This window comes from Gossypium hirsutum, chromosome A04 (assembly GCF_007990345.1).
Source record: "Gossypium hirsutum isolate 1008001.06 chromosome A04, Gossypium_hirsutum_v2.1, whole genome shotgun sequence".
Lineage (NCBI taxonomy): Eukaryota > Viridiplantae > Streptophyta > Magnoliopsida > Malvales > Malvaceae > Gossypium > Gossypium hirsutum.
The window spans coordinates 86,652,745-86,667,040 of record NC_053427.1 but is presented as its reverse complement, the minus strand read 5'-3'; the positions used below and the strand labels follow the sequence as shown (position 1 = coordinate 86,667,040).

Here is a 14,296-nt window from a genome sequence, read left to right as displayed (position 1 = left end):
AAATATTGAGAACTAAATTTGTTATTATATCGATTTTTAACTGCTATAAGAGCTTGCCATTTGTGATTTTAACGGGAGTAACCAAAATGATTGAACTATGTAATGTAAGTGTTTAAATTACAAATATTTTGTTTTGGGTTTTTAAAATGAATTTTTTTTATAATTAGATGGATGACTATATGTGTAATTTACCTTTTTTAAATTCCACAAGCATACTTAAAAAATTATCACGTGTTTCATTTTTTTAATATTTTACGATACCCTATAAGACACTTGTCATCACGTCAACCCTGCTTCTAGAGTTTAAAAACTCCATTAGTAGTTCATCAATTGTTTTTCCTATAATTATTATATTTTGCAGTAAATATAATAAAATTGTTGACAAGAAGTTAATACTTTCCAAAAAATCTTCGAAATATTGTTTGCCTAAAGTTAAAGGACCCATCAATAGGTCGTTTGTTATTGGTTGAGGTTTTACCGTTTGGCTTTACGAAAAATTGTAATGTCTAAGGCTACCTAAATAAATGGCTAGTTCATAAAGCGGAAGCGCCCGATCAAAACGGACCGTACATGGCACACAACTATACCTACTAAGGAAATGTAGACATTTGTTTATGATAAGGTTTGAATCCTTAGTCTATAGCTACCTAGCAATAACCTATAAGTGAGAGCACATCGTCTAAATGGACAGTGGGTGGTGCATAACCACATATCAAGAAAATATCGACATATAACTATAGCTACACAAAAATGACTCATAAATTATAAGTTAGGGGTTCAAATGTCCTCATTTCTCTACCACAAGCAAGTGTTTATATTTTCTTAGATTGTGGTCATGTGCTACCCACGGTTAATTTTAATAATGTACTCCCACTTTTTGAATTCGCCACCTCTTCAAATAGCCTTAAACATTTGGGCATAGATAAAGTGATACCATGCTTCCCCAACAATGACCTACAAGCTATGAGTAGGGATTAAAACCCAAACATAAGAACATGCTCACATTTCTTTTGGCAGGTGACACACGATTTTTATCACTTAGACAAATAATAGAATCCTAGATAATTTTCTTCATCTTTATCTTTCTTCTCTAGTACAAACTAATGATTAGTTATTATTTAAGGATTTTATGTCTCCTTCTTTATACATCATAGCAGTTATTTGTTGTTCCAACTCTTTTCTTTGATTAGGTTAGGCAAATTCAACCACCTTTTGACCAAAATTGGTCATAAATTAATTAATTAAGAGAATTAATTTTCAGAAAAAAAAATTAAATTAAAATAATTCTAGAAATCATCTATGAAATTAAAGTTGGAATAAATTTAGAGATAACCCATGATTTATTCAACATGAAAATCATTAATACAACATAATTTAACTAATATAAAAATTGCTAAGACAACTCATACATGATTTATCTGGATAAAATAATTTACCCACTATGAAAATCTTTAAACCAACCCCAACATGATTTACCCAATATAAAAATCGAATCTAAGCCATCAATATCCTAATTCTTAAGATCTCAGTGTTTATCAACAATGTCAAAACATCGTTGTCATCTAATTTCTATCCGTATTAATTGATGTACTAAAACTTTTGACTTATTATCTTATTAAAGTAATATAAAATAAATTTAAGACCTTAAATGGTAAAAGTATCTAGAGGCTCGCATACTAAGAGTTAAATCGAATTTTGTCTTCTCTACTAAAAAATATATAAATTAATTTTTATATGTTAAATTAAAGAATAAATTGATATTTCTATTAAAAATTTCATCTTTTTATGCTGTTAAAAATTGGTCCCTAGACATTGTCAACCATGACAGTTTTCAACTGTAGAAATGGATGGAATTTTTAATAGAAAGGACTGATTTCCTCTTTGATCTAATGTAGATGAACTAATTTGTCAATTTTTTTAGTAGAGTGGACAAAATGTAATTTGACACTTAGTATAGAGACTTCTATAGCATTTTTATCGACATTAAATGCATTATCTAATTTTTTTTAAATTTTTTTAAAAAAATTATAAATTAAATTAAATACCAAACAACTCAATTTCCACCTCCAATTATATATATAAAAAAAATATTTCTGATCATATATCACCTAAATATAAACTTATATATAAAATATTTAAAATTAAAATTTGAAAAATAAAATTTAAAATTTCTATAAATTTTAAAAACCAATCAAGATCAAATAAGTAAACAATTTATAAATTTATGATTTAAGAATAAAATTAAAATAAAAATAAGTTAAATATAAAAAAAACAAATTATTGTAAAAGGAAATATTATAATGATATCGAAGTGTAAGGGAATATCATAATGATATCCATATAATTATCTAAAGAAGTTAAGACAATGGAATGAAAATGAGCATGTAATGAAATTAGTTATAATATTAATTTAATTATATTTAATATTACAAATTTTTTGGGTGATAATAATATTAGAAATTTTAGAAAATAGATTTTGCACGAGCTACTAAATTTGATTATAAAAAAAAATTCAATAAAATGTTAACTTGAATAGTTTATTATTAATAAGAAATATAAATATTAAATTTTATTTATAATGTAGCTATTTTTTTTACTTTTTAGACAAAATAACTAAACTAAAAATGATATTAAAATTTAATTATTTAAATATTAAGATATAAAAATTTATCATTAACTCAAATATTCAAATACATAAAATTTTAAAATTTTTTTATACCAATTTTTAATATTAAAATATATGAGTTTATCATTAATTCAAACTTGAATACAAATAATTAAATTTTGTTGGAATTCAAAATATTAATCCATCATTAATTCAAATATTGTGAGTACCGATAATTAAAATTTATTAACAATATTATAAGTTTGAATTTTTAAATTCAAGATAATTACTTAAAAAATAAATTATAATTATTGTTGTAAACTAGTTCCCGGTAAACTAAGCGCCATTACTATTTGTCACTGCGAATGGGAAAAGGACTAAGGTTAAAATATATAATAGGTCCTATACTTTTTATAAAATTAAAATTTAATCTCTATAATTTTATTTTTATATAACAATTGAACTTGAAATTTAAAATATGAAAAGCAAGGTGAGTAAATTCCTAGAAATAAATGTACAGGGATTAAAATTTAAATTTGTGAAGAGTACAGAACTTATGGAAGATTTTAACCGAAAAATAAATAAATAAATAAATAAATAAACAAATTTGTTTTTTCTTAAAAATTTCTGATGAAACCTCTGAATTTTGGACTTTTTTTTGGTAATATTTATATATATATATAAACAAGAAAATTGGAGCTTAAAATTTTAATGGAAAATATAATGACGACGTTGAAGGAGTTGAAAAGGCTTATTTTTTCTCTGAAAATCAGAAGAAAGAAGAGTGAACGTAATAATACTACTACTACCATCCATCTTCATGGCTCAAACGGCTTTTACATTGGCCTTAAGCTTATTTTCTGGCGGAAGCACCGCCGTGTCTTCTCATTCATCTCCGCCATCTCCGGTTGTCTCCTCCTCTTACTTTTCTCCTCCGTTTACTTTCCTCCGCCTACCGCCAACAATCTCTTCCTTCCCCGTCACTCTTCCGTTCGTCACGTAATACTTTCTCTCTCTTTTTTTTTTTCTCATTCATTTGGTTTTCGCGATTTTGTTGGTCGAACTTCGACAGGTAAGATAATATTATCTGATTTTATGCGTTTTGTTTTTGCTTTTTTGTTTGATTAATTGTTTAGGTGGTGAATGTAAGAGAAGCTTTGGAGTACAATTTTGAGGCAATGTTTCAAGTTCCGGTGCAATTACGAGCTAAACGTTCTATGTATTCAGTTTTGATGGCTTGTTTCGATCTTAATATCAGCTTTTGATTAATTGGTTTTGTGTTTATTAGGCAAGTGGAGGAAATCTAGGTCGTGATTTATGGAGTTGGAGCCAATCGACGTTCTACTATGGATGCAGTAACGCTTCGAAAACGTTTCAAAGTAAAGTATTCTAAATTTGAATACTTATTTTTACTATTTATATTTTTTACTAATAATTTGATAAAATTCAAAATTTAAAAATTAAATCTCTTATTTTTTTTCAATTTAAAAATTTAGACTTGTTGATTTCATATGGATTTGCTTGAGAAGGTGGTATGATTGCATGCTTAAATTGATGGTAAAATTTTGACAGAAATTGACTGATTTTTAATTTGAAAAAAAATTATGAGAATGTAACTTTTAAAGTTTTGAGTACAGGTGGCGGCCTATTTTGATTTTGGTTTTTGACATAGAAATCTAAATTCTTTCCCTAGTTAGATTTGGCTTTAAAATTAAGCTGTTTATTCATTTACCATTTGTACTTGATTTGTTTTTGCAATATTAAAAATACGAGGATGCTTCATTTGCTTATTACAAAGTTTTTCTAATATTCCATTTTTTGTTATGTTTTAGCTGCTAATAGGAAAAAACTTCCCGACCGATACTTGTTGATTGCTACCAGTGGAGGGTTAAATCAACAGCGAACAGGGGTAAGTTTTCTGAATTTAGGCTTATTGGATTTCAGAGCTAATGTTGGTATTTTCAAGGGACTTGCAAAATTAGTAAGCTTATAATATTTTGTGAGTTATGGCTGCAGATAATAGACGCTGTTGTTGCAGCATATATATTAAACGCAACTCTGGTTATTCCCAGGCTAGACCAGCAATCATATTGGAAAGATACCAGGTCTGCCATTGTCTTCATGTTTAACTTTCAATATAGGGGAATGGTTTATTATATTCTACGGATATATATGTGATGGGGTATTTTGATGCAGTTGTTTTGCTGAAATATTCGATGTCAACTGGTTCATTTCGTATCTCTCTCGGGATGTTGAAATCATCAAAGAGCTACCACCAAAGGGAGGTAAAGCTTGGATTCCACGAACCATTCGTGTTCCAAGGAAGTGTGATCCAACATGCTACGAGACTCGTGTTCTACCTGTTCTAAATAGAACACAGGTAAGTAGTAGCTCGAAATTAGCTGTTCTACTCATTTTTATGTCTTGCAGCATCAATGACATGTAATTTTTGAGTGTACCAGCAAATGATGTTGATGTCGAGTCTCTTCTCGTTTACCAAGAAGGATACTTAATCCTTCTTTTGATATGTTAAACATACTGTCTTGGTGTCTGTCGGATTGTTCATGGGATTGAAACTAGCGTACGATTGAAGAACTGACAGAATTTTCTATAACATTTTCCTGTTGCAGGCTGTTGAGCTTACAAAGTTTGATTATAGGCTTTCAAACAGGTTAGACACAGAATTACAAAAACTAAGATGTAGGGTAAACTATCATGCTTTAAGGTTCACAGATCCCATTCTCAAAATGGGTAAACTCTTGGTTGAAAGGATGAAGATGAAAGCCAAATATTTCATTGCTTTGCACTTGAGGTAAAGAGCAGTCCACTTACAAGTGCATTTATTGGAATTTGAATGTTCTATTCAGTTTGTCTTAACATCTTTACTATAAAAGTGAAAAAGGCTTAATGCAGGTTGATATATCATTTGCCATAGGTTTGAACCTGATATGCTTGCATTTTCCGGATGTTATTATGGTGGAGGAGATAAAGAAAGGGCTGAACTCGGAGCAATTCGGAAAAGGTGGAAAACTTTACATGTAAGGCCTCATGCGTTGTCAAGGACACTTCTGTAAATCCTCTAAATATCTGCAGATGCATTAAACATGTTTGTTTTGGTGGGAACTGCAGGCAAGCAACCCTGAAAAAGTAAGAAGGAACGGAAAATGCCCGCTGACACCGGAGGAAGTTGGTCTAATGCTAAGAGCATTGGGGTTTGGAAGTGATGTTCACATTTACGTCGCGTCAGGTGATGTATATGGAGGTGAAGAGTCATTGGCTCCACTCAAAGGACTCTTCCCTAATTTTCATTCAAAACAAACTATAGCTACCAAGGAGGAGTTGGCACAATTTTCTTCATTTTCAGGTCGTATGGCCGCATTGGATTATATTGTTTGTGATGAAACCGATGTCTTCGTCGCAAACAACAACGGAAACATGGCTAGAATGTTAGCTGGTCGGAGGTATGCAACTATTTTTTTGTTATATGCGAATCACATTGGCGAAACAACACACTCTATTTTCCTATTGCAGGAGATACTTTGGACACAAACCAACAATCCGACCTAATGCTAGGAAGCTGTACAAATTGTTCTTGGACCGGAATAACATGACATGGGAAGAGTTTTCCTCTAGGGTTCGAACTTATCAGATCGGCTTCATGGGAGAGCCGAATGAAATGAAACCCGGCAAGGGTGAGTTTCATGAAAACCCAGATAGCTGTTTATGTCAAGCTAGAGGAATTGAAACAATTGAAGAGAAAAACAGGAAAGATGCTGTTGAAATGAGTGATGAATATCAGTCTATAGAGGATCCAGATTGGATTGATGTTGATTACTTATATAAAATTGAAGAGTTCATGTCAGATTAAATATTCTTCGGTTATTTTGTGGTTGGTGTTAGTTCCGATTAGAATCACTTGAGGTCCGGATCGAATTCTAGTTTAGATAAGATTACTTGCCAAGCAAGGAACTGTTTTCTTCTGTGTTCATAAAAAGGCATGGCAATAGCAAATTGTCAATTGAGGTTAGGACATCCAGCTTATATAAATCACATAACTAGGCATAGAGTAGAAGAAGCTTATTATTATTATTGTTATTATTATTATTATTATGTTGGACATTTTTACCGTAAGGTAATGATGGGTTTATGATTAAAGGAAAATTACCTTGTATTGTCTCGTATATTTTATTCAAGTGAAGCAAATATTAAATGGAATAGAAAGCTTTTCTGGTATGGTATCTACTTTAGATTTTCATTTTATGAAGTAGCAAATAGACACACAGAGCATAACAGCAGCGGCATTCAGACTTGCCACTCAGCTGTAATGGCGGTGGACACTACCCTTCTCCGACCACCTGAACGGTAAGCCCCTATTTCTTTAGTTCTTTTAACTTTGCTTCAAACAGTATTACTATTTCTTGGTTCTTCTTTTCCTCCAACAGGGGAATTAGGCTCCATGCTGTGGAAAATCCCAGGAACTTGAAGCAATGTTTTGGAAACAATTGCACCCAACTTGACAAGTTATTGATTCCTTCTGGATTTTTGTCTAAATTTTGTGGTTTTATGATTGTTCTTTTTCCATTTTCAGCATTGCAGTTCTTCTGTCCTGTCTCTCTTATCTGCTTGCAAATATACAAGGTAACCTTTTTCATTGTCTTGTCTGAAACCTGTATTTTCTTGTAGTAGCTATTTCATTTTTTAATTTTATAAATACATAAACTAAATTTCAGATTTCAGAATATTTTGATTATTTTGTTTTTTAATAGAAATTATTCAAAATTCAACACGAATGGCACTGGAATCTTGTCCTTAATACGCAATATCTCAAGCCTGATATGTAGGACCCTTTTTTGCATGAAAAGGAGACAGTGGCCACAATGCCATTCGTGCACAATAATTAAGCATCATTTCTTTTTCTTTTAAAAAATTGTTAGCTCATCTTGTCTGTTGAGATTATTGTCTACTAATTGGGAGGGGAAACACATTGAGCTAACATTTGTTTTTTTTTTTTAGTTTTCAATAAAAAATTATTCAAAAAATTCAGCACGAGTGGCACTGGAATCTTGAGTCTAATGCGTCATATCTCAAGCCTGATATGTAGGATCATTTTTGCTTTGGAAGAAGACAAGATCCACAGTGCCACTCGTGCACAATAATTAAGCATTGGTTCTTTTTTAAAAAATGCATTAAGCTCATCATGTGTGTTGAGGTTATTAAGTTGAGCTGGGGGGAGACAATGAGCAAACACCGGCTGCAAAAAATGTCGAAATCCCAAATCAGTATCACGTTTTGATTCATAGAGATTTGCATTTGATTTGTCTCCCCCTTTGCCTTTATTATATATATAATCACAGCTTTGATGGCAAAGCTGTATTCACCATTCACCCTTCAAGCCTTTTCATCTCTTCAACCAAAAAACAAAGATGGGTTCTTGAATAAAAAATCCAATTTCAAAGCTCGTTCAAACAGCTTGCCTTCTAGACCTCATCCACTTATTCCTCAAATAGATGAGCATTTACGTAGGCTAAAATCTGATGAATCAGCCACTTCTTCATGGGTTATTACTGGAAAACTAAGTGGTCTAAGAGATCTGTATGAGTTGGTTCATAGTTTGCTTCAATTACCTATCACACAAAAATCCTTAGCCCAAAACTGCAATGACAACAATGAGTTGTTGTTGAATGGATCCCTTAAGCTGTTGGATATTTGTGGTTTAGCCAAGGATGCTTTGTTGCAGGCCAAGGAAGATACCCAACAACTTCAATCGAGTTTCCGAAGACGAAGAAGTGACGATCCCATTTTCGCAAACGATGCTAAGGCCTACTTAGCATCAAGGAAGAAAGCAAACAAGTTAATAAACAAATCTTTGAGAGATTTAAAGATCAATAAATGTGGGCTTGCTGATGTTGATGAAGCTACATGTAGCATGTTAAGAGATGTTGAAGGGGTTACTTTCACGGTGCTCGAATCAGTTTTTTCTTATATAACTGCGACGATGCCGGAACCAAAATCGACCAACTGGACTTTGGTGTCAAAGTTGGTGCACTCGAAATGTGTAACGTGCAAGGGATGAGGTTCGGAGACGAATGACTTCGAGAGAGTGAATGCATTGTTGTGTGGTCTAATTGGTTATAAAAGTAAGAAATGTGGTGAAATGAGCAATGAGAATGCAGTGATTGAGTTGCAGAGACTTGAGACAAGCATTGAAGATGTTGAAGATGGAATTGAAAGTGTGCTTAGGCTTTTGATTAAAACTAGAGTTTCTATTCTCAATATCCTCAGCCATTAATTGCTGAATATCATAGCAGATGGCATTTACAAAAAGGGAAAAAGAATTCCCTCAATTTCTTTTTTGGCCAAAAAATTCCCAAAATTTTGATGTACATTCCTTGTATATATGCCTCAAAAATACATGTATAATACTAATCCTAAATATAAATACTATAAATTTTTTGAACAAATCTACATTATTTTGTTATGATATGAATATGTCAAATTTTAAACAATTTTAATCAAAATCATGGAACAATGAATCATAATTATAAATTTAAGAGTATTATGGAGGTCCTTGTACTAGGAGTCATATTGTATTTTATCCTTTTATTAAAAAAATAGACAATCGAGTCCTTGTACGTTAGATAAAAAAAAACTAATCTTTTTTATTAAAATTTTTATCTATTTCTACAATTAAAACTAGCGTGGCTAACAAAATAACCAGATAATTATATGTGTGCCATGTGCACCTCATTTTGACGTACAAGGACCAATTTACCTATTTTTTAAATAAAGAGGATAAAATGTAATCTGAATCTTAGTACAAGGGCCTCCATGGTATTTTTACCCAATTATGAAAAGGATTGCAAATACGAAATCATATCCACTATTTTGGTAAAAGTGCCATGGATGCCCCTATACTAGGCATTCGATTACATTTTACTCCCTTTACAAAAAATAGACAATTTAATCCTTTTACGTTAGACTAAAGAGCAATTGATCCTTGTTAATAAAAATCTCTTCCATTTTTATTGTTAGAAATTGATATTGCTGACATAGTAACTAGATAGTTACATGTGGCATACCATATATATTTCATTTTGACGTATAAAGACCACTTTATTCTTTGATTAAATATATATAGATTAATTTATCCATTTTTAAAATAAAAAAAATAAAATACAATTCAACTCTTAATATAAAAATATCCTCCATAATTTTACATAATGTTTTCTAATGTACTTTGATATACCCTAAACTAATATCATATTGACAGCACGATCCACATTTATAAGGCTTTATTTTATTGCTTATTGAAAACAAACATGATCCGCCATTATAGTTTCTTGGAGATTAATTAATTAATTAATGTTTATGCTAATGAAATGATGAAACAATCATGACTTAAAAATTTAGCTTTTGAAAAGTAAAGTCTAAAGTGGATTTTTCAGCATCGTCAAGGATTTGGATTATGAGTTTTAATCATTATTTAGAGATGTGTTCGATTTTTGATACTGAATTGTGGAGTATCTTAGATGGTTTGACTCTTTTATTAGACCGAAATTTGAATAGGATTTTAATTAAAACTGCTAGTCTTGAAGCAATTCATGCTTTGTAGAAGGATGATTCAACTAGTTCGAGATTAGCTTTAGTTAGGCAGATTCAACAAAGCTACGAAGTCTTGAGCATTAGATGGTCAGACATGTCTCAAGGGAGGTCAATTTAGTCGTAGATCAGATTGCTAAAATGGTATCCGTTGATTTAAAGAGAATCAATGTTTTGACAACTGCTCCTACAAATCTACTAAAAGCTCTTGAAAGTAATAAAACTATTGGTGCTTTTATTTTGTCAATGTAATTTAATATTTTAAGTTTTGTTTTTATCACAAAAAATTAAAATTTTTATTTAATTTTTAATGGAGATAAATTTATCAGATTGGACAAATCATCTTAGTCTTAAACAAATTTAATATACAATTTTAATCTCGAATATAATTGAATTTTTATTTTAAGAATCAAGATCTAAATAAATGGTAGAGCTAATCAGAAAATATACACTTCAATCTCAATGATCAATTCTTCATTTCTCCCTCATCACATGATACATACATATATTTATGTGTACACACTTGTCACCATGGTTTGTTCTACACTCAGTAAATATAGAGGTTGATGATGATTTGAATAGATTGTCATCATCAAGATTTGTATCTATATCATCATCTATGAACCGTATCTACATCATTAAAGATGAAGTAAAACTTTAATAATGAGTAGAATTCAGGGTTCGAGGTTCAAAGTTTCGACTTTAGAGTTTGAGGTAAAAATATTATCAAAATTATGTATCAATGACATCAAAAAATTGTTAAAATATCATTAAATAAATAAAAAATGAAAAAATCCAAAAAATAATTTCTTCAAATCTCGATTACTCAGAATCCTTCTTCATAAAATTACTTGACATTGAGCTATCACCTATGTTATAGGCTAACAACTCTCAACATACTAAATCATTAACTAGCCTCCAATATAATGTAAATTCATCATGCACATTCATTGCAAACACATATATGGCAGAAAATTGCCTATATTGCAATATTCATTCTTTCACTCTCCAGTTTTTTGGGTCCATTTTCTTATCTAGTCTCATCAATTCTTTTCTTGTAATTATATCTTATTTATATTATTTTTTACTAGAAATTCTATCACACGCATATACATATGAAACTTACATATTTAAAATACATGCGTATTTAAAAATAATGTATAATAAATAATGAAACGTAAAAAAATATTATTGGTAAGGGAAACATTTTATGTTAAAAGTTAATTGTCGAAACCATTTTTTATTTTAGGAAAAAAAACGGGGATCGACTTTTAAAACAAAGTGTGGAGTCGCCACCAATCTTTTTGTTTAGGTGTGGTTGGATCACCTAATAAAATATTTTATTCTATTTAAATCAATTTTGGTCTACATAAATTTAAAAATGGGTTCTGGAGCTGATTACGTATGAGGAAGGGTTAGCACCCTCACTACGCCCAAAAATTGGTACCAGATTGGTTAAGTGCTGTCCTTATGTCTAAGATTTTAGGAATTATTTTTTTTTTGAAATATGGTTCATTTTAAAACGTTCGAGTGGTTCAAGTTGGTTGTCAAAATTCTCTCGTTTCAAAGGTATACATCATCACATCCAGCACGGTAGGACACGATTCTTTATACCTTTGAAAACACGATTGATTTTTTATTTTCAAAAGCTTATACGTTGAAAATTACAAAAGGATGTCCAATTATTTAGTCCAACGAAAAATTGAAACCCAGCACGATAGGGCACGATTTCTCAAATTTCCAAACATTAAACATTGCCTTATTTTAGAATTTTTAAATAAAAAATTGTAAACTAGCTCAAAACACATTTATTTGACTTGAAACAAGATGGAATAATTACTTTTAAAAAAAATGGAAATTACAAAATAAACAAAATAGACCATACTTGGTGAATAAAGATGATACAACATTATCTAACCAACTAACAAAATAAAAAATTAAATAGAACTAATCTAAGAAAAATGTAACCAAATTTTCAAGTATGGATGGAGAACAATTGATATAACAATACAAAAAACGAATAAGTAATATGCCACAACAATATATAATAATCAACATAAAATATACAAAACAAAATGGAAATTAAAAGTCAATGTGGTATAAGACAATTTTAAAATAATAATGGACTAATGAACACATAATATATATATAACATATGAATTGATGAATTGAAGGATTTGAAATAATTTGTATAAAGAACTAAGGATATATATATATATATAATCATTAAAATAAATGTTATAGAATGAAGATATTTGAATAAAATAATATGCAAAGTGTTAAAAAAATTATTTAAAATTGACAATACACACAATAAAGGAGAATTTAAATAGTTTATTTCCTAAAATTATATCTTATTATGTATACAAATAGATTTTAAAAAAAAAACTATATCTATAAAATAACATGGACTTAATGATGTATATAGATCAAACATATGTACCAATATATATGTATATATAATAATAATTTAAATAATACATAAGATATATAGGATTTTCCTTTAAATAACAAAAATATAATAAAATATGTGAAAAGATTTAAAAGAAATTATATGTGTAAAATAACATAAGATTAATAATATACACAGAATAAAATTAACTTTATCATGAATTATATATATAATACTGTTTAAGAACATTTATATAAAATATTACAGAAAATGTTAAAATGATATGATATAAAAATTTTACAATAATGATTTTAAAAACAAAATACAATTATCAAAGTAGCTCAAAATATAAAAACAAGTAAACAAGAATAAAAAAAATGAATGTGAAATGAATCTTAAAAAATGATTAAAAAACTTAATTAAAATAAAAATAAAATTAAAATTAAAATAAAAGGGATAATTTACAAAGGAAATAAACTTTTGAAATTAAAATGATGACCAACGCGCAATGCGTGCAAATGCATAGGGACTAAAGCTGGAAATGTTCTAGACCCCAAAACACTGTGTTGAGGCGCGGACCCAATTGCAAATATGCGCAAATTACAAAGCCAAATTAAAAAATGAAATAAAACAAATAACATGTAATTGAATGATCACGTGAAAAGGAAGGACTCAGTGCGCAATTATCCCCTCTCCGCAAGAACGCGCGGATCCTAGGGGCAAAGAATCAGATCGGGTCGGGTATAGTTAACACGACACCGTTTTGGAGCCCTTGAATCAGGCTCAAAACGGCGTCATTTTTAGTCATTTATAAAGGCTCAAACCAGGCCATTCAGCCGAACCAACCCTAGCCTCCTTTTCTTCCCAACCAGCAACCCTACGTTCTCTCCTTCAAACACTGATCTGCCACCACGAACGGCGACCAGCGTTCTCGGGCTTCGAAGAATTGTTTTTTAGCCTCGAAATTCCCTTTAAGCTTCGATTTCGACGAAGCGAAAGAGAACTGACGGCCTAATCACAAGGTACGATCACCTTTCTCCTCTCACTTTTGTTTTTTAAATGCAAATGATGAAAAAAAAATCGAAGGAAATAAATAAAATAATTAACAGAAAATTAAAGAGACTAAAAAACAGAGATCACCTTCTCAGAAATTGCTTTTGAATTTTTCTATTCAGTATGCGTATTTCAGTGTGCGTAAGCTTTACAGAATACAAATGATGGCTTTTTATAGCCGAGTTTACAAAATAAATAAAAAAATAAAAATTATATTTTCCTTCTGTCATTTGGCTATGTATTCTGTTAGCTGCTTCTCGTGTATTCTGTTGCAGGTGTGGCTGTATGGAAAAGGAGACTTGGTGACGTGGAAGCCATGCCTGGGAAACTGCTCGTGCAAGTCCGACCCTTTGGCGCTGCTGTAGCGTATTCCAGAATCTTCAATGTTTGGGCTCTATAGACCTGCTTTGAAAACGGACGGCTAGGGGCGAAGACCATTTCTGCGGCGCTAATCAGGAAACTAGGGTTTGGGCTAAGGTTAGCCTTAGGTTTAATAATTGGGCCAGGACTGGGTCTAATGTAATGGGCTAAGGGTTTAAGGACTGTTTTGGACTTAATGGATTTTTATGGTTTTTTTATTTCGGTTTATTATTATTTTTTGTTTCTAGTTTTTGGTTTTTTAGACTCTAACGGGCCCGGGCGAAATG

The 14,296-nt window shown here is 30.5% G+C and overlaps 2 protein-coding genes and 1 long non-coding RNA gene across 4 annotated transcripts; all 3 read left to right on the top strand.

The window, feature by feature from the left end:
* Positions 1-3,284: 3,284 nt before the first annotated feature.
* Positions 3,285-6,786, top strand: LOC107923594 (protein ROOT HAIR SPECIFIC 17). Of its 2 annotated transcripts, XM_041111667.1 has the most exons (11): positions 3,285-3,604; positions 3,742-3,798; positions 3,894-3,984; positions 4,438-4,514; positions 4,622-4,710; positions 4,802-4,985; positions 5,236-5,417; positions 5,541-5,643; positions 5,735-5,852; positions 5,970-6,066; positions 6,137-6,786. In XM_041111667.1, the coding sequence occupies exons 1-11, from the start codon at positions 3,317-3,319 to the stop codon at positions 6,471-6,473; spliced, it is 1,623 nt and encodes a 540-aa protein (XP_040967601.1). In that variant the 5' UTR covers positions 3,285-3,316; the 3' UTR covers positions 6,474-6,786. The 2 variants fall into 2 exon arrangements, with proteins under 2 accessions (XP_040967601.1, XP_040967600.1); XM_041111666.1 differs by having other exon boundaries at positions 3,288-3,604; positions 5,735-6,066.
* A 137-nt stretch (positions 6,787-6,923) lies between these two features.
* LOC121228270 (uncharacterized) lies at positions 6,924-9,051 on the top strand. The gene is made up of 2 exons (XM_041111668.1): positions 6,924-7,243; positions 8,343-9,051. The coding sequence occupies exons 1-2, from the start codon at positions 7,169-7,171 to the stop codon at positions 8,676-8,678; spliced, it is 411 nt and encodes a 136-aa protein (XP_040967602.1). The 5' UTR covers positions 6,924-7,168; the 3' UTR covers positions 8,679-9,051.
* A 3,916-nt stretch (positions 9,052-12,967) lies between these two features.
* Positions 12,968-14,227, top strand: LOC107922957 (uncharacterized). Its single transcript, XR_001691480.2, has 2 exons — positions 12,968-13,618; positions 13,925-14,227. It is a non-coding gene; the product is annotated as an uncharacterized lncRNA (long non-coding RNA).
* The last annotated feature ends 69 nt before the right edge of the window (positions 14,228-14,296 follow it).